The sequence below is a fragment of the Eucyclogobius newberryi genome, unplaced genomic scaffold (assembly GCF_026437365.1).
Source record: "Eucyclogobius newberryi isolate DKJ021-1_F unplaced genomic scaffold, fEucNew1.0.hap1 SCAF_1, whole genome shotgun sequence".
Taxonomy (NCBI): Eukaryota; Metazoa; Chordata; class Actinopteri; order Gobiiformes; family Gobiidae; genus Eucyclogobius; species Eucyclogobius newberryi.
In genome coordinates this window covers 48753501-48776854 of record NW_027315723.1, presented here as the reverse complement: position 1 = coordinate 48776854, position 23354 = coordinate 48753501, and the positions used below count along the sequence as shown (strand labels likewise).

The 23354-nt window shown below is 40.0% G+C and overlaps 1 protein-coding gene across 2 annotated transcripts in view; it reads left to right on the top strand.

Annotated features, from left to right (window-relative positions):
* Positions 1–23354, top strand: part of LOC140361881 (diacylglycerol kinase zeta-like) — a 128212-nt gene that overhangs the window by 52571 nt on the left and 52287 nt on the right. The window contains exons 24-28 of one of the 2 annotated variants that reach the window (XM_072447788.1): positions 1826–1905; positions 2903–2932; positions 12224–12281; positions 19211–19251; positions 19734–19876. In XM_072447788.1, the coding sequence (XP_072303889.1) occupies positions 1826–1905; positions 2903–2932; positions 12224–12281; positions 19211–19251; positions 19734–19876 (352 nt within the window). The remainder of the gene's footprint in view (positions 1–1825; positions 1906–2902; positions 2933–12223; positions 12282–19210; positions 19252–19733; positions 19877–23354) is intronic. The other variant, XM_072447779.1, reaches the window with a different exon arrangement.

Genomic DNA, 23354 nt, shown 5'->3' with positions numbered 1-23354 from the left:
AAACACAAACATGTGACCCACCGTAAACACAAACATGACCCGCCGTAAACACAAACATGTGACCCACTGTAAACACAAACATGTGACCCACCGTAAACACAAACATGTGACCCACAGTAAACACAAACATGTGACCCACCGTAAACACAAACATGTGACCCACCGTAAACACAAACATGTGACCCACAGTAAACACAAACATATGATCTTATTCACCTTACTCCAGAGGCCCGTCTCAGCGCCACCATTCAACGTAATCTACACAAACTAAAGAGCAGTTTTCAGGCCCAGGGAGTTGGTGCATTGTTGACTTGTTGGTCACATGAACATTGGACATTTTACACGCATCCGTTTACACCAGTAAAGCATTTACAAGAAAAAAATATATTGTACAATTTAATAATAGTACCCTTACGGAATGGAATAATGATGTCACTTAGAGAACTGCGTTTGTGGACGTGTATCTGTGCCATATTGGCCGCTGTTGCGTCATTGGCTCTGTTGACAGCAGAAACTGTAACATTCAAACTCAAAAGTGCTGAGGCTGTGGTCACCGTGAGGGCGCTTGCGGGGCACTGGCCTCTGCAACTGTCAAGTTACTGTGTGCATACAGATGTGAACTATTTTACTTTTGATTTGGTTTGAGTTCAAATTGAATCATGTTTCTATCAATAATCTATCAGTAATATCAAAGTGTGATCTCAAAAATGTATTTATTTGGATTTTGAACACTTTTTTTTGCATAAATAATTCAAACTCTTAACGTTTTTTTTCCTATAGCATTTCAGAAATTCAAATATTAAATTTAAGTCAGGAATAATGTTAATTTATTATATGCCAGCAGCATTTTTTAAGAGCTGCTGTTGTTGTATTCTAGAATTATAGAGCTACTAGAGATTGTGATGACAAAATTGACCCAACCCAAATGTTAAGTTTGTAGATGACTGTAAAATATCTTTGCTTTGACTGATCAAACCCCAGCACAGCTACAAGGTTGAAAGATGGTATTAAATATTTTCTGGAAACATGTACGGTATTGTGTCCACTTTGAGGCTGGCTAATGTTTGCGCTTACAACATTTGTTAGAAGAAAATGCTTGGCTTATACTTCTAAATAAAAGTATAGAAGATAAAAATACAGATTTGCAGCACACATTTTTGTACATGAATAATACATACTCCCAAAGTGTAATTTGGTTGACGTTTTTAGCATTTTTGACAATTTGAATATTAACTGGAAGTCAAAAAGTACATATTTTAATGTTTTAAGAGCTGTTCCTTTTATATTCCAAGGGCATAAAATAGAGCTGATCGATAAAAAATTCTAATGGTCACACTGACAGAATGTGAAATGTTTCAACTGATTGTAGCATTTCTTCTGCATACCGTCTCCATGGAGATTTGTTCTGTATAAATCTTCTAACCCTGATGTTTAGACGCGCAAACAAACACTTTCTAAAATGCTAATGAATCTTACATCAGTTTTGCTGTTCATATTTCAGTCTCTTACTCTTGTTTATACAATGCGTTTTGTGAACTGAACCTTGCAATTCTAACCTCATTATATTTATATTCCCCAACATTCTTCAACCACTATCTCAACTTTTGACAATTACATTCCTACTCTTATAATGTTGTCATTTCCCCGACATTTCATTGGCCTGTGAAGCCCCTTAATGGCCGCATATAGCCGTCCACCCAACACCTCCCCGCTCTTCTCCTCTCCGCTCCTCTCTAATGGCGTTCCGCTTTTCCCACTCTCCCTCCATTACCGCATATCAAAAGCCAGGCCGATAATTGCCCCGCTCCTGTGTTCTCTCCCGCAGCCATACCCCTGGGACTGATCGTGGTGCCCGGTGACAGCGACTTGGAGACGTGCCGAGAACACATCCAGCGCCTGCAAGAGGTAAGGCGGGTGCGGACTCGACATGACGAGGGCATCGGGGGTGACAAGATTAGGCCGTGCCAGTTGACGAGAGTGCCTAAAGTCCAAATATCATTCAACTCCAGTACTACTTGTAAGGCGTGTTAACATTTTTATACACACGGAACTGAGACTGAACCGAGAGCTAAACTTGGGCTAAAGAGGTCTAAACCAAGACTACATCAGAACTAAACTGGGCTCAAACCCGGTCCAAACCTTGACGTGTGTTAATGCACCCGCAAACAACTTAAAAGACATACAGTATTATGCAGTACATTTACATTGCCATCTCGTGTTTTAGAACTTAAGATAACGTATCTTCTGAAAGAACTCATTACTTTATATCGTTCTCATCAGAAATTGTGTTAGAACTCCATGTTCTGGCAGTAGAGGGAATTACCATAGGGAAAGACACTAAAGCTAGCTCTCCTCCGACATGCTAATGTAGCACGCAGTTGTAATGAAAGGCAGAAGTGCTCAGAGCGTCTGGTGACGGCCTTAACAACAGCACAAAAGAACTATCTGAGGTCACACATTTAGGACCCGAGGCTCAGGAGGGAGAGGACTTACTAAACAGGGTTCATCAAACGAACGTGAATGAAGCTAAATGCGACGCCAGGTAAAAATGCCAGCAGAGGGCTCAATGACTCCACCCGCTTGCACATTGAGCTCTGTTGTAGGTTAAATCGGGCTAAAGAACTAGCTGCTACCTAGATGAAGTCGGGGTTAAAACTTCAGTGAAGGCTTTATGACTTTAGTGAAGGCAAATATGTAGACTTAAAACGGACACGGAGAGGTCAGTCCGGGGGTGAAACCTGCAACTTTCTTGCTGTGAGAGAGTGCTAGCCACTCTGCCACTCAACTGGAAAGGTTATAACCTGATGACATCACGCTGTGGGATAGGGCATTTTGAAACTTGGTTTAGCTTAATATAGGACCACTTTAGATCTATGTAACGCTGGTGCACTCCCTCCTTCAGGACGTCTGCAGCTCGGCTCTGGCTCCACAGGTGGGTCAATGCTGGCAAAAGGTCTGGCCTGGCTCAAAGGCACGTGGGAAACTAGAAACTCCATATACTTCAGGATAGGATTTTCACATTTTTCGATTGGCTTGGATTCCATTAAAACATTAGAGATAACAAAAATGCATACGGTACCTTTGGGACATGCTTCTGGCAGCTGGAAAAATTGCATCACAAAAAAATGGATGACACAAACTGCCCAGACGATTAAGGACTGGACTGACATCATAACTGAAAGAATCACATATGGACTCAACTTGACTCAAATTAGCCTTATTTTAAAAAAAAAAATCTTACTTTCAATTCTACTCTTTTTTTTCTCTGGTCCTGTCTTGTTTGTTTTTCAATCAAATACATAAAATAGTACAGAACAACAAATAATTAATTAATTCCTTAGATGTTATGATCACACATTCCGTTCTTGTTTTGACGTGATATAATTAAGTAAAGCAACAAACAAACAAACACATTTTATATTGCTCGGTGTTCAGAGGCTTCATTCCTATATTCCTAGCTGTGTTCCCGGCCTCTCCTTGTATAATTATATGTAGGTCTTGACCTTAGCACTAAAACTCCGTGACAAGCCGTCCAAACAAGTCAACAAGATAAAGAAAAGGAAAAACTGCACTTGAAGGCTCCACAAGATCGTTCTAATTAAAAACCCACCCATTAACATTTCATTCCAAACGAACCTCACTGTAGAATTTGACGTCACCATTTCAGATCTTTTTAACTCCACGATTTTCTGAAAATCCACATATGTTGGACTTTTCATTTTTGTTACGGGTTGATACACATTTGAATTTAGTTGTCACATGAACTCAACGTATTATTACACATTTTATACTTTCTTTTTGCATACTGGAGTTTAATCATAGTCATTTCCATATAAAGAACACATCCAGATTGTTGCTCTTTTCAAATCCACGAGCCGGAGACAGGTGTCGGCGGTCTCTGCGGACCCTGTATCTGGGTCTCGTCATGCATGGCTCCCTCATCCTCTCCATCATCTCAACAAGTCTTAAATAAATGGGGACATAACGTGCCATGAGGTTTAAGGATGTGCCTGCTGTTGTCGGGGAGGTATCCTCTCCTCATGTATATTCCGGATTCAGATTCACTTCCACGTTCTGTCCATTATGTCACAAATCAATAAAAGGCATACTGTTCATTTGAATTTCAGTCTATACCAAGCCGATTCAACTGTACGGTCACTCCTAAAACTACAGTTAACACGTAATTCCCCTTGCTATTATGCTTTATATGGATCTTTATAATCCTCAAAATACTAGACCTGTTTCTGGTCATTTAAAGTGAAAAATCCACAATTATTGCTGGTTTGTCATAACAGGGAGTCCCTAGAGGAAATGTCGTAGTGTTCGTAGGCCTGACATTCCACCCACGCTGCCGATTAAAGTGCTTTGAGTGCCTTGAAGGTTGAAAAGCACTATACAAATACACTGTAATAATAACAGACTGGCTCAGAGGTTGCATTGTTTTCCCTTTTAAAAGCTCAACTCAAAGGTGGCGCCCATTCGCAGCGTTATTGAGCCATTCGTGGTCAGTATCTGAGTCGCCTTCAGCCTGTTCTGACACACTTAAACCATTTGAGAGACAACCATTCTGAGGTCGCCGATCTGAACACCTGCAGGGTTCCATGCAGCCCAATTTCCTTCCTCTAAAATGACTGTGGGAATTCCTCATCCCAACAAGACATACACCAATCTGAAGTTCAAACTGAACAGCTGAATGGAGAGGAAGGTGACTTTGAACGAGGCCAAGTACATTTGCTCAAGTACCTTTCAAGTTAAGTAAAAGTTATTTATAGTAGTAGCAATAATAATAAAAGTAGAGGGAAGAAATGTAGAATAAAATAGTTGTAATCAGGGTTTTTTTAGGTAGTATTTATTGTTAGTGTTGTAAATTAGTTCCTTTTACCCAACAATACTTCGACAGTATGAGGGAAGGTTGGTGAAGTGTCATGCCCAAGGACACATTTATGAATTGTGGGATTCAAACCACCTATGATTCACAAAGATTGTGATTTCCCTGCGGACAATTTGGAAGTAAAGCATTTCGCAGTAACAATGAATTGGCAGCGGCGCTATTAGCAATAGGATGCTATCAGCTAGCATTGATGGAAATTCAAACTATAATGGTAAAATGACATGGATATTCAAACGATTGTAAAATGTATACCACATATACGTATTAGTAGCTATAATGAGGCATTAGATCCATGTGTGTGACTTTCTGGCTAACGTTGCTAACATATGCAAACGGGTTACGTAAAGGCGCGCTCGGAGCACTCGCGCTCGCCCACTCGCCGACACAGTGGACGCTCGCTGGTACAAACTGTGAGCACCTAACCTTACACAACACAGCACCTCGGAATAAAATATCTCTACTGTAAGACAAAGACAGCAGAGTATTAATAGCACAGGTTAAATGTAAAAATCTGATTATTGTGGTAACACGGCTGTCTCACATGGATAAATGGGTTTAGCAGTAGATCCAGAAAAGTGATCAGGGATATGTTCAAGTATATGTGTACCATTAGTATTAACTACGTGAAATGGAAATAAAATAGTTTATTTTATTCTATACACTATGACCACACTGCTAACGTTGGAATATCCACCCAAGCTTAAAATGACTTAAATTCTGAATATTATAGTTGATTTTAGTAGTTTTTACGACTTATTTACTAGTTTTTACGATTTATTTACTTGTTGTACTGTTGTTTCAAATATTTGGGAATAAGTACATTTTCATTACACTACTATGTTTTGAAACTAGTGAAATGTGTTTTGTCGACCATTTCAACCTACTAACTTGGTAAGAACTATTCAAACTCACATTCATATTCTGAATTCAAGTCATTTTAAGATGGGGTAGATTTGTCTGTAAATATTGCCATAATTCTACATCTATACTTGCATAGGTGTAGGAAGAATGTGCTAAAACTACCACTTGAAAAATAATATTAACATTATATTCTTGTTGAAAAAGAGCTTAATGTGAAAGCGCTGATGAATCCATCTATATTTTAACTGACTGTTGCTTTTGACTGTAAATAAATCCTAAGAACATTTACTTCATCTGCACTTTAAATCAGTTTGAGTATTACTAGGCTCTTACCGTGTTCTTCTGGTTTCCCACTCTGCTGCTTCTCGTCGCATGATGCATGAGCTGTGGTTGTGTGTGTCAAACCTGTGTAATGGTGGACATGTGACACTGTATTAAGATTGTGATTAACTGTCTATGTGAAAGAATATAATGTTTGTGTAGAAATGCATCAACCTTTTATTAAAAAAATAAATACAAAAAATAACATCTTCTATGTCAACAACAGCTGTAAAATAGAGAAATAGCGTCGTCTGATGTGTTGACGCCCACTGGGACCTTCTCATGTCCACTCAGCCATAGCCCTTTGCCCTGTGCTTTTGGAGCTGCTTTAAGGACCACTTCACTGTCCACATCACCTGCACATCTGGTGAATAGGTCAGTGAAAGCGTCATGAGGTGGACTCATATTACATGTCAGTGGTGTCAAACTCATTTCCGCAGTAGACTACCCCGTTAAAGATGATCACATGAAAGGGCATACGAGTCAGTAATTACTCTGTCGAGGAATAGTGAAAAGAGCTTTGTAATGTTCTTTGACCCGTTATAATTCCAGCGGGTCTGAACAGACTTGGTTGACATTTTCTGTGTTTGTTCCATTTTGTCCAACATCAGATACAAAATTAACTATTAAGCTCCAGGGAAGGCATTAATACATATTTTTAAAAATGCCTTTACCCACTTATTTTCAGTCAAATCAACAATTCTGGGACGAATCGGTTTGTACTCCAAGCCCAAATTTAAAAAAAAAAAGGAAATTCTCCAAAAATCCCTGAGCTCCTGCACCACGTGACCAGTGTGTAGTCTACATTTTTCTAGTGGTTTTCAAAGGGAAGTATTCACTTTTTCCACATGAATTATTTACAATTGTGTACATATTTTTTTAAAAAGCACTTGTACATACGTATTCACAGCTCAATACTTTGTTGAAGCTCCCTTGGCTCTAATCACAGCCTCAAGTCTTTTTGAATATAATGCCACAAGCTCGGCGTCACCATCAGGTTGGATGGTTGAGCGTCTGGTCACAGCCATTTTCAGATCTCTCCAGAGATGTTTAATTGGGTTCAAGTCTGGGCTCTGGCTGTGCCTCTTCAGGACGTTCAGAGTTTTCCTGTAGCTACTCTGTCGTTATCCTGGCTGTGTCTTTAAGGTTGTTGTCTTGTTGGAATACGAATATAAAGAGAAATCAGCCGCACTGGGATATGGTATATACCTGCATATCACGTACACTACAACACTGGCTTTATAGCAGGGAAGAAAGTGCTGTAATGAATGGAAATTTAGCTTTTAGAATTTGTCATTAAATGAAGTTGTAAATTACTTACTCTTGCCTGTCACAAGTGTGCTTTGTGATTGCACCCTACATCTGCCTTTTCTGGACATCTGATTCTCTTCCCACCGTCCCAATATCATCAAAAAGTGTCCCTGGAGAAATACACTTTATTATAAAACCCTGAACACCTAACGTTTACTCTTTATAAAATAGTGAGAACATGTTGTGCTCTAACTAATGTTAAGCTGTTGTAAAGGACAGGCCAATTCACTCCAATGTGATAAACACCTGAAAAACATTGGTGTTACTTTAATTTGTATTTCAAATTGTGCAAACACTGTTTCTGAAAAGCCTTTGCAATCGTTTTTCTTCAAACTACTCTCTTGCTTAATGAATAGATTGATAATTAAAAGAATTGTCAATACAGAACCTTAATAAAGATTTTGAACTGTTATAAAGCCAAATCAAATCTGGTATAGCGTGATGACGACTGACAGGAGCTCAATAAACCATAAATAAATACATGTTTACATTTATTACATGTCCCTAAATATTTTTTTTTCTTAAATTTGCTTCAGATTTGTAAAAGGAACTGTCAAACCCAACACTCTGCTGTCAGTCCGTACATACATACCTCCCTCCCAAAAGCAGCTTTACTCCTTCAGAAGCCAAAACTACAGAGTCTCAGCATCACACAGAGCCAGACGACTGTTTGTTCAAAGGGTTCAGAAGCAGCTTCACTTTGAATTGTGGGAATCTTTCAGCTCTTAAACTAGAAACTGATGTGCCTGGGGCAGAAGGAGTTAGGTATTATTATTATTATTATTATTATATGATTGTGATTAAACTTCACCAGAATAGTTTAGATAAGAGATTTTCAACCTTGAGGACCACTATTGTGCCCTGAAGTATTGCCAGCTCTGCCTTTTTAGAAAAAAAATCATTCACATGGTTTTAACCATTTTCAACTTGTACCAGAGAAAGCAAAACGGCGCCACCCGGTGGTTGAGTGGATAGCACATGTGAGTAACTCGCTGCATCGTGCGTTCAAATCCAGCTCTCGGCGGTTTGCAGTGTCCTTCCCCAGTCTCATCCCCATTTCTCGCTGTCCGGTCTAATAAATCCCTCCGACCAAAAAAAGAGCGAGAAAGCAAAACAATCATGGCCAAATGGAACCGCAGGGCGCAAAGTCAGTATTTTCTGCATTTTTTGAAAATGCTGTAGTTGGTCATATGTGGTGGACTGTGGATTTTTTTATTTTAGCAATTTTAATCCAAAAGTGTGCCGTGAATCCAAAAAGGTTCCAAACATTGGTTTGGATCATTCACATACCATTCTAACAGTCAAATTAATTTAAGATAATTACTTATCAGCACAGAAGACATGCAAATTCAGAACCACAGAGCGCCGTGCATCTTCATCTTAAAGCCACAAACCACTCTATCAAGGACAGTGAGGTGAAGCAGGAGAAAAGAAGGTTTTAAAAAAAGAAAGACCATTAAATAGGAACGGGTGGTTTAAGATTCAACCGTCCGGTTTTTTATGATGGAAATTTGAACCACTGGAGAGGTCGGGCCCCAGGGCATTCGGATGCCAATCAGGTCCTCAGGGAGGAGAGAGAGTGAGCCGGGGGCAATAGGAGGCTGATAGCCCATTACAGGACTGATGGGAAACAAAGAGGCTAGTTTGATAGAAAACAAAGAGGTCAAGTTTCTGTTGAAACCATCATCAGGCCCTCTGGGTCTCGCCCAGAATAGGATAAATATCCGAGTTCCCGGTCTGGATTCGCAGATTGAGAATGACTCTTGGATGAGAGTCAAAACGTTTCGTATCTTTATAAAAAATGTAATAATTACTCTTAATAATGAATTACTCTTCTGCTGCCCCAGTGCACAGTTTAACTTCACAAAAAAACATTTTAAAGCATGAAAGTGTTAAATTTCCTGACGGGGACATTTTCATTTCCTGTTTACAAAACTCTACCAGACTTGTATGCCCATTTTCCCTTTGCTACACTTTCCAAAGTTTCAACTCGTTCCAAAACTACACCATTTATTTATTGCTGTCGAAAGCTGTGGCTAGTTCAAATCAGAAGTGAAAGTCAGAACACAGGCCACGGTCAATTGGCTCAGACTTCTCTACGCTTTCTATTGATGCTGGATCTGAGGTCCCTGACAGCGCGCTAGGGGCCCGGGCAGTTAACGCGCCGCACACAGGGGGCCCCGGCGCGCTCTGATCTCCTCCCTCGCTGCAGCGGCCTGACATAATTAGACGTTGGAATAAAAAAATAAAAAAGGCTGCAGCGCCAAAATGTCTAATGGGAGAGAAAAACATTGGGGAACTCGACCAAACTAGCGGTGTGACAACAGAGAGCAAAGGTAAGAGATGCACCGGGAGATGGGACCGGCGTCGCAACGTTTCCTCCAATTAGGGAGTACTTATTGTTTGTCAAAGCCGGGCAGGATAAAAGGCAGGTTTTTTCAGATTTGAATGGATTCTGTGACGTCTGTTTTCTTGTCTGATGAAAGTGATACAAAGGAAATTTCAACACAGCAGCAACTCCACTGATCCAATGTGCAGGAGGAAAATAATTGCAAGTTTAATTAGGTTTTGTGGATGAGTGATTAAGTATTATAGTCATTTTATACAGTAGTTTTCAAGCTTTATACAAGAATTTTTAATTTTTTTCCTGCAAGATGATTTTTCTAAAATGTTCTCCTTGTATAAAGTGTGTTATCAGTGTGTTCCTGATTTTACAGGTTTTAGTATTTACTTGGTCCAGTCCCGCTGTCAAACCATTTCAGAGAAACACCTGTTTTCATTTCTATTTCAGTACAAAGGACTAGGTTCGGGGAAATAAACAAAGCTGGCTCTCCCCCGACATGCTGATGCAGGTCCGCAATCATGATTAACGTGATTTGAGGCAGACATGCAGTAAATGAGTCTCGCAATGGTTTATGGCAGAGCTTACCCCACTCGGGAGATAAAAGAATGAAAGCGGAATGGAAACGCATATTCTTCAAATATGTTTTATATATCCCTAGCGAGCGGTTAGTAGTGGAGCAAGTTTAAAAGTTAGACTCGAAAGGGAGAGGGAGGCGACAAGCACGAAGGGATCCCGGACAGAAGCGAGCTCGGGGGGACCCAGGAGGGAACAGAGAGCATATGTCACATCTATAAGAAGCCAAAGCCATGACACATTCTTAATCCGCTCAGAACACGCGTGTCACACGTAACATTCCCCCAAAGTCTTTATCATGGGATCTTATAACAGTTCACGTTAAGCTCAAGATTTGCCCTGTAGAGTTCTACTTTTGACAACCCTTTTTCCCCAGCTGTAATTGCAATCATGATGAAAAATGAATTAACTTCAGCTTTGTTAGCTATTTACTCTTCTATTCTAACAAAAGGTAAAAAAGTAAACATGTACTGTATTTTCCCAGACTATAAGTCGCTCTTGAGAATAAGCCAAAAAAAATTCATAATAGAGAAGAAAAAAAAAACAGATACGTCGCACTGGAGTATTAGTCACATTTTTGGGGAAATTCATTTGATAAAATCCAAGACCAAGAACAGACATTTCATCTTGAAATGCAATTTAAAATATTAAAGATGAGAAAACATGGTGAATAGGTGTACGTATGCTAACGTTAACACCTTCAGCTACATGATGCACAGACAGAACTGTGGTAAGTGTCTGGTATGTTAACGTAACATATTAACAGTTATTCAGATAACTATAGCATAAAGAACATGCTAACAAGTTTACCAAAGCATCAGTTTTACCCCAAATCACTAAATAATAATAATAATAATAATAATAACTTTTATTTATATAGCGCTTTTCAGTGACCCAAAGATGCTGAACATATATAAAAGGGGGGGGGGGTATTTACAGACAGGGGGAGACAGCACGTACAATACACATTAATATACAGATAAAATGAACAAGACAGAAGAAGTAGAGAGAAAAAGATGGGGATGTAACAGGGGGTAGAAGAGTAGGCAATGGGGTAGAGGAGGCTAGGGGTAGGGGAGGTCATAGGCTTGGGTGAAGAGGTGTGTTTTTAGGCGGGATTTGAATGTTGTGAGTGAGGGAGAGTGGCAGACAGGTTGGGGGAGGGAGTTCCAGAGTCGGGGTGCTGTTCGGGAGAATGCTCTGTCGCCAAAAGTTTTGAGTCGGGATGTTGGTGCAGTCAGGGTGAGAGAGGAGGAAGATCGGAGAGCTCGGGAGGGGCGGTGGGGGATGAGGAGGTCAGACAGGTAGGGGGGGGGGCAAGGTGGTGAAGAGCTTTGAAGGTGAGGAGGAGTATTTTAAAGTTTAAATCCATTGAATTCGTCTTCCTCTGTGTCACTTCTAAACAACTCCCCAAACTCCGGAGGTAGAGGAAGTGCAGACTCTTCTGCGTAGCTTAGAGCGCCTTCTTACGGTTGTCAGTGTGAAAATAATCAACACGTGAAATGCAGTTGCCAGTGTGAAAATGATGTCACTGGAGTATAAGTCGCACCCTGGTCATAACTATGAAAAAAGTTACAGTCCGGAACATACAGTAAAAGCAGCTTTTACAAATCCCATGTGAACCGCAGATTTGATCGATTATTTTAGCCTGTAGTTTTTTGTTTGAGGGAGTGAAGGTCCAAGTGAAGAATGGGAAGAGACATTCAACAAATTGTCAATCATGAGTGGTACAATTCCAGGACACTTCTCACCTCCCTCGTCTTTTATGGTTCAACCATTTTTCAATCCTACAGTTGAAGTTATCTTCTCCTGTACATGCGTGCAACACCGTGTCGATTTCTTTTGTACCCGCCTATACGTACGCCGCTCTCGCCTTATGGTGCTAATGTGGTGACTTTAATCTGTGTATGTTTTTTCTCCAGGAACAAGTCAATACCGTCTCCTCACAGCGCCTATCTCCGAAGTGGTGTTTCCTTGACTGTAAGTTCAATAGCCTTTTCACGACACAATTGTACATATAGCAAAGAGCAGCATGTAAATAGATATACTGTAGTACTGTAGTACTGCAAGCAGGCTGGACAATGGGGCCGATCCACACACAAGTGATGTAACGCGACCGAAATGCTTTTGTATTAGGAGGCAGCACATGGTGGAGGACGGAACAATGGCAGCGCTTGAAGACTGTCTCCAGCGCTGGCAACGCTTTTATATTGTCCACAAAAGCACCAAACACTAAAGTTCACGCTTTTGAACATCAATCTGGCTTCACCACAAGGCCGTAAAGTAACTAGTATATGTACTATTTATGCACAAAACAGTTTTTTCACTAAAGTTCATGATCGATAGAAATAATCTCGGTCTCATTCTTGAGTCATAGGGAAATGTCCGTTTATACAGAATCCACTGACTTTGAATTGGGGTTGTCCAGTTTGTAGAGATTATCCCCTGACTATTAAACAATAGCCCCTCACTCTGAGTGGAAGAATTATGGGCAACACAACTGTCAAAATGTGTTGTTTTGCCTTTTTAGCCTCATCTAATCTGCAGAGCTATTGCTTGGAAACTGAAAATAGTTTCTTCATTGTTGCTCTGAATGTGCAGATATTCGTTAGCTCGTTTGCTAATGCCAGAGGGAAATAAAGGACACTTCTCCCTCCGCCGCAACAATTAAGCTGATTATTTTCTCAACAAACTCGCTAACATCTTATTTAAGGAGAAATGTTTTCGGTTCAACTGTGTGATCCAAATGTGAGCGTAGCTGCAGCGTTCCTGTTGTTTATCTGTTTTTCTACTGTTTATTTGATTTTCTTTTTTCAAGTACAGTCAGTCATTATTAAGCAAAGTTGCAGACTTATATTTGTTATTAGATTGTTATAGCTTTTTCCCATTTTAGATGCGTTTTGAGCTCTTACAGGAGAAAATGCCAATACTCACCATTGACACTGTCCTTGTGATTATCAAGCTAATTTTATTCTATGTTTTTCCTCTTCCTGCAAATCTGATTATCTCTCAATTATCTCAATTTTGAAATTTGATTGTTCAATTGAAATTTGCTGGGTTAAAATGCCCCCTTTAAAATGACCTGAGCCCGCCCCTGTGGAGTTGGACACGTCAATAAACTGAGAATAACCTTATGTGTAGCATTAAACCTGCTTTGTGACACGTAGTGTTACAAAGCCCTTATTAGGCATCATTAATAATACGTGTTATGTTATTATGTTATAATAGTTTATTTGAGATTGTTAGTGTTTTTTTCAAGTGTTGCTGGTGTTGCTCTCTCTCCTCTGCACTGGAGCGAGGACGAGCAGAGGATCTGACACACACACGCACAACACACACATACACACACACACACGTACACGTACACATACATACACACACACGCACATACACACACACACACGCGCACATATATACACGCACACACATACACACACACACACGCATGTGCATATACATACATACACACAGACACACACACACACATATATATACACACACACGTGCACATACATACACACACATGCACATACACACATGCACATACATACACACGCACGCACCTGCACATACATACACACACACGCGCGCGCACACACACACTGAGCAGGAGCCTGACGTGAGACTACGACGAGGAAAAGGAGATATGAACGAGGGATTTGAGCTGTTGGTTAATCTAGTCACTTTACTTTGGTTTGCCGTGTTGTTGGCAGCGGAGCAAAGCTAAATGTAAAATGCGCTTTATGTTGAAATAAAACTGGTGGATTCATATGAATATTTGGGTGTCATGAGCAACTCACAATTGTCATGGAAACATCACATTGATCTGTAAAAGACCAAACAAAAAATATGTTTCCTCTGTCACCAGGTGCTCCTGCTGCTGTTCAGCTCCTTCACCCTCAGTGTGCTGCATGATACAGCTGCCTCTCAGTCACTGCAACATCTGCAGAGACACTCAAACATTACAGCCAGAGTCTCTGGCCTTATTACTTGTGGTAGTAGAAATTGAGCAAGAATTTAGGTAGAATTAGTACCCGTCTAACTTGGTAAACAACACTGCGACCTCCAATGACCCTTCATTACATTGTTGTATCATTTGAACTGGTTGTTTAGCTGTTGCTGCTTGTTTTACCCAATCACTTCCACATGGTCTGTATTGAAAGTTCCCCCTGGGCTGCACATTACCTCACATCCCAGCTCGGACACATAGGCCTAACAGTGCAACTCTATTGGGACTTAACCAATCTATATTTCCTGGCTCTCTTCTGCGCACTCCAATCAATGCCTTTGTGCTTTGCTGAGCCTGTAAATTGTCCATGGCTGTGACATAAGAATGATAATCTATAGAGTTAAGAACGCCCTCCAGGGACATTTTCCCAGCATTTATTTACCAAAGACGGGACAAAGTGAAGCGGGGGTGGTGAGGAGATGACGGATACACCGAGGGCCCAGGATGTGGCTTCAATGTTGCCAGGTGCAGTGTAAAAAAGACAGGAATCGATATTGGCCTGTCTCGTGATGTGCAGTGCCTTCTATTACAAATACTACGGGCCAGATTTAGATGAAGTTGTAACGTTTAGTTCAATCGATCAAACTTTATTTATAAAACACTTTTCATACAAATCAAAGTGACGCAAAAGTGCTTTACAGTGCATTAAAAACAGTCCCATATGCCCACCCCAACCGCCCCACAACCGCCTGACCCACACAGCAAAACATCCCGTCCACAGAAACACACGCCCACACACTCACCCTCATACACGCTAAAATACATGATGTACTTTTAGCACAACATATTATTTCAAGACGAGTTGATTTTTGCTTTGATACGAGATACATTTTGTAACTACCGTAAAAAGGAGAATTCAATGTTTTCTTTTGAACACTTATTTTAGACTACCTGTCCTTGTGTTCTGCTAAGATTTCACGATTAATCGTCTCCAACAAGTAAATCTGTCTAAACATTTCTTTATCCTTTGAAATCATACATTTGCTCAACTGTGTACACACCATCCTTGTCTACAATCGTCCTGCTTCAATTTCTTCACCGTCAAACGCGAAACAAAACTGTCCAGAATAATAAATCAGACCAGCAGAATAACCCAAACACGCCAGACCCCCTTTCTCTGAACTACATCGGTGCTCTGTGCTAAGGAAAGCCACCCTCATTACAGGAGGCTGGTTTTCTGCATCCCTCCTTCACTGCTGCAGACGATACAGAACCCACTGGCCCAAAGGAACGTCACAACAGGCCATTCTTCCCCACTGCAATAACCGTCCTAAATAGCACCAAGTTCACAAACTCTTCCCTTTCTTTGGTAGGCAAAACTACACCGCCTTTTTTGTTTGTACACTTTGTCTTTGTCCTTTGCATCCTTCTCTTTCCTTGTTGGCTCTCTTTATCCATAAGTCGTCAGGCTCTGTTAATAAGGTTTCTTTCATATTTGCAGTTGCGTGAAGGCAAATTCAGCTCTGGTTGAAGTAGGTGCTTTGATCGTAGTTGTGTGTTTGTCGCTCGACCGTCTGAATATGGAAGGAAGATATTTGCTGTGGACTTTGACACAGTTTTTTTTCTCTGAATTCTTATTTGTTTTCAACATATTTACTGTACGAAATTGTTAGGGATTGTTGGTAAACTATCTTACTCTTTCAATCATTCAATATTATATTTAAATACATGATAAATTCCCTTGAACCTCAACTTAAGTACTTCATTTTAAATTAGTCATAGGTACTAAATCAGTTTCCCCCGTTTGCAGGAACGCTTTTCCATCCTATTATATAACTTTGGTGTCAACCCCAAAAACCTCTGCTTACCTCTGGGTCCCAACGCCGCAGTTTGAGAACCACCGCTCCAAATAACAACATCCTGTTTTCCCTCAGAACGTCACACATATCAATCTTGTACAACACGACGTTCCAAAAATACCCCAAACCCAAAAATATATCCGCGCACGCCCTGGCAGTCTTGAAAAAGCAGCCTGAAGAGACAGTCATAAATGGAGCTAATATTAATGACTTATGATTATATCTTGAGTAATCTTTTCACAGGCAGGTCCGTCCTGTGCATGTGCTGTAGCCATTAGCAGCTGTCTGTTTGGCTAACCCTTCATCACAGTTGTTCCCACACATTTAAGCCGTGCTGAGACTAAGTGTGAACCATTTTACAAACAAAATGATCATTTGTCATTGCTAAAAAAAAGTCCATGTTTTAGGGTATTTCAATGAATTAGGGAAGAGCTTTTGAAAATGTGAATCATTTAGGATTTGAGTAACGTATATATCCAACAAGTCAATCTGTCTAAACATTTCTCCGGACTGCCGTCAAGAAGGTCTTTATCCTTTGAAATCATACATTTGCTCAACTGTGTAGACACCATCTTTGTCTACAATCGTCCTGCTTCAATTTCCTCACCGTCAAACACAAAACAAAACTGTCCAGAATAATAAATCAGACCAGCAGAATAACCCAAACACGCCAGACCCCCTTTCTCTGAACTACATCGATGCTCTGTGCTGAGGAAAGCCACCATTTAATATTGGCCGCCCTGATCAAATGGAGGGTAAAAAAGTCTGAAACGACAGCACCAAAGACGCAGCTGATTTGCATTTCTTTTGCAAAGTCTGGACTGGAAAACTAATATTATTAACATTTAGGTTTCTAAAAACTATAATACTTTGAAGAAAGTGACCGCCCACCACATGGTTCTGTGTAAGTTAAAAAATAAATTTAAAAAAATTATAAAAAGTTTGAACTCTTGCACAGGGATAATCGGCTATGTGGTAACTAATGATTATAAGACCAAGTTTTATTACAAAACTACCAAAACCATTACTGCATTTTTGGGGGGTGAAAAAAACTCTTAATGTCAGTTTTAGTTTACCTTTTTATTCAGGGATCCACTGCCGTGTGGGTTTTGCCATAAACAAAATATATATATATTTTTTTATAACATCCTCATTTTGTCACAGAAATGCATTACTTAATCAGGAGAGAACAGTGGACTTAAATAAATCCCTCCAGACTGTGCCGTGAGCACGTTGTTTCAGGTAGCTAACAACTGGCTAATGCTGGTTTACACATTAAACCACCAAAAGAGAAAAAGAGATGCTAAATCTCAGTGAGACTTTTCTGGTTAAATAAAGGTCAATAGCACTCAGTTTGGGCTGTGACTAAGGCAGTCGCACAGCCTGACTATGACCCTGGCACTGAAAATAATAAGAAATACAGATCATTATTACTGTTGGTTAACTTGGCCTTAAACAGGAGAAAACCAAATTGAATGATTCAATGTCAAACAGATAAAATGACAACAATAATTATGTTCAAATAAAAAAGTTAATTTGAATAGCAGATTCAAGCAAAACCCTTGTAAAAAGTGTCTTATTTTTTGCTTGATTTTAATGCAGTGAAAATGATCAAATCACAATATTCCTTGAAAAAAGTTGTAATTATTATCTTTGGCCAAAATGTTCAGCCCTCCTGTGTTTGGATGAGTTCTGTTTGGCTGCGCTGATCTATCTGCACTTCTCTAATTAAGAGGAAACGATTTTCTTTTGGGATTAACCAAAATATTCCTGTTCAGAAAAGCTCTGTGCTATCTCAGACTAATAGCTTTCATTTTAAATGCATAGCTTCTGCTGCTTTTTAAAAAATGGCCTGCAGGATGCAAAAAATGCCAATATGCAGTTTTCAAAAGCGCTGTAGACATTTGCGTTTCCCATTTGTGTCATGTTGTGGTTAGTATTATTAATGTTAACTAGTCCAAAAGTATTCAAGTTAAGATGGGAAACCGAGGAAGGATCAGAAAAGGTTCTGTACGGATTTAAAAAACACACTTGAGACTTTGCATACCTTTGTAACTAAAATATCGACTCCAGGTATTTTTTATGGCCCAGGTCCAACCCAGGTCCGACCCAGGTCCGACCCAGGTCCGACCCTGGTCCGACCCAGGTCTAACCCAACAGGATTTAACCAGGTCCGACCCAGGTCCATCCCAGGTCCAACCCAACAGGATTAAACCAGCTCCAACCCAGGTCTAACCCAACAGGATTAAACCAGGTCCAACCCAGGTCCAACCCAGGTCTAACCCAACAGGATTAAACCAGGTCCGACCCAGGTCCAACCCAACAGGATTAAACCAGGTCCGACCCAGGTCCAACCCAGGTCCAACCCAGGTCCAACCCAGGTCCAACCCAGGTCCAACCCAGGTCCAACCCAGGTCTAACCCAGCTCAAACCCTGGTCTAAATAAGATGTGTAGTTTTCTTGAGTCTGCAGTGGAGGGGTCAATCACAAGAACTGCACTTTTGAGACCCTCTAACCCAGTTGTCTTTCCATCTCAGTTTAAACAAAAACCTGTTCATTTTAAAATAATGTCATTCAATTATAACCTAAACAAACTTGCAGACAGTAACTTTGGAAACGGTAAAAAGGTTGTAAACTTTCTCTCCCAAATTGAGCATGACTTAAAGTACAAATCGCAGGTGCCATGTTGATTTATCATGTGCCTTATTCTGTATCTACTTTGTAACCCTCTTGATATTTAAGGAAAGTATTTTTTGCAGTTTGCTCCACTTTAGTCACTTTTGGGATACACAATCTACTTCAGTGTGCTTTATGTGGCACTGTCAGGGGCCGGTAGACGAGCCCTTGCATCAATATGACGACAACAAGAGATACAAAAATCTCAAAATAAAGATGTTGTATTTTGATGCATAGACCAGAGGCTTTTTATTCTATTTCTGAATTGCTCGCGTGCCTATATTTTCTTTGACAATCATTTGAACAGGCATGTCTCAAAGTACCTGGCAAAACCGCCTCACCAGAAAATATATTATGTTGTTGCTCATAATGAAATGTCATAATCATAGCTATTTATGCCGATCATTTCTCTTCTGTGTTTTCAGCCACCACTGCAGACCGCTTCTACAGGATAGACCGTGCTCAGGTACGCTGCTGCTCTCGACACTACTTATATTAAATGTTTTTCAGTTCAAAACCTGTATTCCAGGAAAGGAAAAGCACATTCAATGATTAACTTACATCAGATCTAAGTGTTAATGGTTTTATAAAGAAAATATAACTAGACATTTGGGTGCTCTAAGCAGAAATGCTCAATGTGTTTAAACCAGGCTCTAATGTCACTCGCATTTGTCTGAGTGGTTTTCATCTCCCCAAACCACCTTGATTTTTCATATTCTGTGATATTATAAGGATAATCCAAGTTTCTCTGATTATCAATATGTTGCAAATAAGCACATACATACATTATATTTTACCTTGATTTTTAAGACACCTCCATGTTTAATAACAAATATTACTGACGCTATATTTGCAAACAACATTATCATTTTGAAATGGTATAATAATCAGTAAATCTTCTCTTGGCTTTCCTTGGCTGCTTCACATTCTCTGCGCTGTCTGTTGTAGGAGCATCTCAACTACATCCTGGAGCTCTCCCACGAGGAGATCTTCATCCTGGACCCGGAGCTGGTTGTCATGGCTACGGTGGGCACGGACCCATCAGACATGCTTGACCCAGCCGACTCTGGGTGCGGCATACCAAAGCAGAGGTGGGTGAAGTGTCATGGCTGCCACGCATTAGCCTGCGGGCAAGGTCAAACCCAAGGAAGCTCTCTGCATTTATAATAAACAGGCAAATCAGACTTACAGGCCGGTATGTAGGAAATAACATAATTTAACATTAAACATTGATTTACTGATGTTATTTGACTTAATGTTGGTGGCTTAATTGGAAATGAGAGCTCACTTGGAATTTTCGATGCATTTCTGCTGCGTAATATTATTTAAAAAAAAAAAATCATTAAAGGCACTGCACCTGATTTTTACTGTTTGGAAAAGGTGAAAAACAAGTGCAAAATAAATACACTGAAATCAATTTAATCCCAATACCCCAACAGTAATATCTGTCTTTTGTACAGTACGTGGGTTTTAAAACTGTTACCTGAAAATGAATGTATATAAAAGCACCATAATCCAGCACTGAGAGAAATGGAGCCTGGATTAACTGTTTTCTACAATGATTTTTTTTTTTTTTTTTTTTATTCTAAAGAAGAATTACAATCTTTATTTGTCAGCTCTTTTACGTGTTTGTTGAAAGAGTTTATCATCGGTCCAGATGCCCAGGTATTTGTAGTACAATCCCAATACCATCGAGTCACTAGTGTCTTTTGGAGAACAGCATACATTTTGCTTTACTTGAATTCATTATTATGTTATATTGGCACAGCTTTTTTGGATGGAGTGAAAATCCACTAGAATATTTTGAATCATTTGTGCTGCAGAAGGTGCCCTTGCATATAGAATCACATTATCTGCATACAAATGGGTGCTACTTTGTTTAAGATTATGACCAATTGAGTTTATATAAATTGTAAATAACAGTGGTACAAGGATGGACCCTTGAGGAATACCCTTGCTAAGATAAGAAAATTCAGATTGAAAGCCATCAGCAGAAACAGCTAAAACTCTGTTTGTGAGGTAATCTGCAAACCATTTTTTTAGAATTGGTGTCGAACCCAAAAACATCCAGACGATCCAGAGAATCCAGTGATCCAGTGAATCAAAGGCCTTTGATAGATCAACAAACACAGCAGCACATTCTTCATGATTGTCCAATGCAATATAACTTTGGTAGCAGCTGTGATAGTTCTATGCCCTGGTCTAAATCCTGACTGGTAGTTATTTAAAAGTAAATATTTGGTGAAGAACTTTATTATACTTATTCGCTTCTCCAAGAGTTTTGCTCGCCAGGATAGTTTTGAGATTGGACAGAAATTATTCAAATCATTTTTCTGGGCTCCTTTGTGCAAAGGGAGAACTAAAGCAATGGGATGATAACAATTAGCAAAAAGGCTTGAATGTGTCAGCTCCAGTGGACTTTTTGGATCTATAGAGAGCAACAGAATACTTCATACTGTCTAAAGCAGGGGTCCCCAACCACCGGCCCGGGGACCGGTCCGCAACGCGTTTGCTACCGAAAATAATCTCTCAGTGACGCATCTTCTCCGACGTAACTTTGACCTGTCACTCATGACACTAATAAGCTTGTCTGTGGATATATCATGAAAAGCCTTATAGGAAATTGCCAATGAAATCCATTAAATATAATGGCAAGTATATTATTATATCTCTGCTCTTGTCCTGCGTGAGAACAACTGATACTGCATTATACATGATACGTCATCGCGGATGCGTCGCATCAAACGTGCTGCCAAAAAGTACACCCAAAAGCTTGCGAAAATTAGTAAATAACAAGTCTTTGGAGATCGTTTTTGCAAAGGGTAAAAGGCCAAGTGAGGAGCAGACGAGGAGCAGACGAGGAGCAGACGAGGAGCAGACGAGGAGCAGACGAGGAGCAGACGAGGAGCAGACGAGGAGCAGACGAGGAGCAGACAAGGAGTCAGCGGGGATTTTGGAGGACACGTCTCCTGGGCCAGTATTCTGCTACTGCTACGCGATCACCTGTTTTTACTTTTACAAGAGTTTGAGCGCTACTTCCCGTGCGCAAAAGATCCATGAACTGCACGTGATGGATCCGCAACCCATTGGTGATTAAAGCGGGCAAATCGAGCATGTGCCACAAGAGGATCAGCTGTTGGAGATTGAAAATGACGGTGATCTTAAATGTATATTTGAGGGAACAACTCTGCTGACTGCCATATTTATGTGAGGACACGTGTAACTGTACGTTATGTTACTCCAATTTGGATCTTTTGGAATAGAACACTTAATAATGTACAAACGCGTCTTTTGAGAACATTTCGAATTCCGAGCTGAATCGAATGGAAGCCCAACCCCGCCCACTTTCGCGCATAAACTGGCACACCGGTCCGTGAAAATAAAACCTAGATTATTCCGGTCCGTGGTGCAAAAAAGGTTGGGGACCCCTGGTCTAAAGGGTTTAAGAGAAAATATCAGATTTTTGGCCCTATCCTCATGTATTTGGCCATCATCATGAAAAATATATCCAGAGTCAGCAAAGTACTTGTTTATACAGATATATTTTTTTTTTCTTTGTCAGACCAACTCTTTAATAATGTCATTTGGTAAAGAGGGTTTTGCAAAACAGATTTAACAGTTTGCCTACATTTTGCATATTTGCTGTGCAAGTCAGTGAAAGTATTGACGTAATTAGATGTAGTACGAATAGTAAAGACATATTTATTGAGTTTGTGACAAAACTGCTGTCAATCTGTAAATTTGGTTTTCTTGGCTTCTGCCCAAGGCTTTGTCACGCTCTCGAGATGATGCCATGATGTCTGGACAGAACCAGGGATTATTCTTGTTTTTGACCCTGACTCTTTGGACTTTTTCACTAAAACATTTAATGACTCAAAGCGGTGTTGGGTTCTGTAACTAGTGTAACTAGTGGTAAAACCAGTGTCACTACAGCTTGTTCATTAAAGTGCTTATAGGACCTTTTAACATTATACTTGATTTGGATTTAATTAATGTTGTGTTCCAGATTGTAGTCATTAAAATTAAGAGGAACATGTACTTGGCCATAGTGATAGATACATTAAGCATTACAGGTGGTTTAATAACATCTCAGCAATAACAAGCAGGTGGCGCCGTTTTGAATAAAAGCTTAAGAATGATGTAATATGTAACTAATATGCAAGTAATATGCCAGTAATATGCCAGTAAATATGCAAGTAAAATGCAAGTAAAATGCAAGTAATATGCAAGTAGATATGCAAGTAATATGTAAGTAATATGTCAAAAACGTGGCAAACAAAATGAGGTAAAATGCGGTGGTTATACAATGTCCTTAAACTTTGTTCCCCACAGATTACTGGCTGTAGTTGGCTCTAATTGAACAATTATGTGAAGAAGCACTGTATACAAAATAATAATGTCCATGAAGTTAGTTCTTATCTTATCTTAGCTAGCAAAACAAATCCAGATAAAGTTGGAATATTTTGTTATGTTCCCCTACGGACACTTTCTTTGCCAAAAAGACCTTGGCCCATGAGCTCCAGCTCCAGCACATGGACATGGGGAGAATGTGTAGCCTCGGTTTCCTCT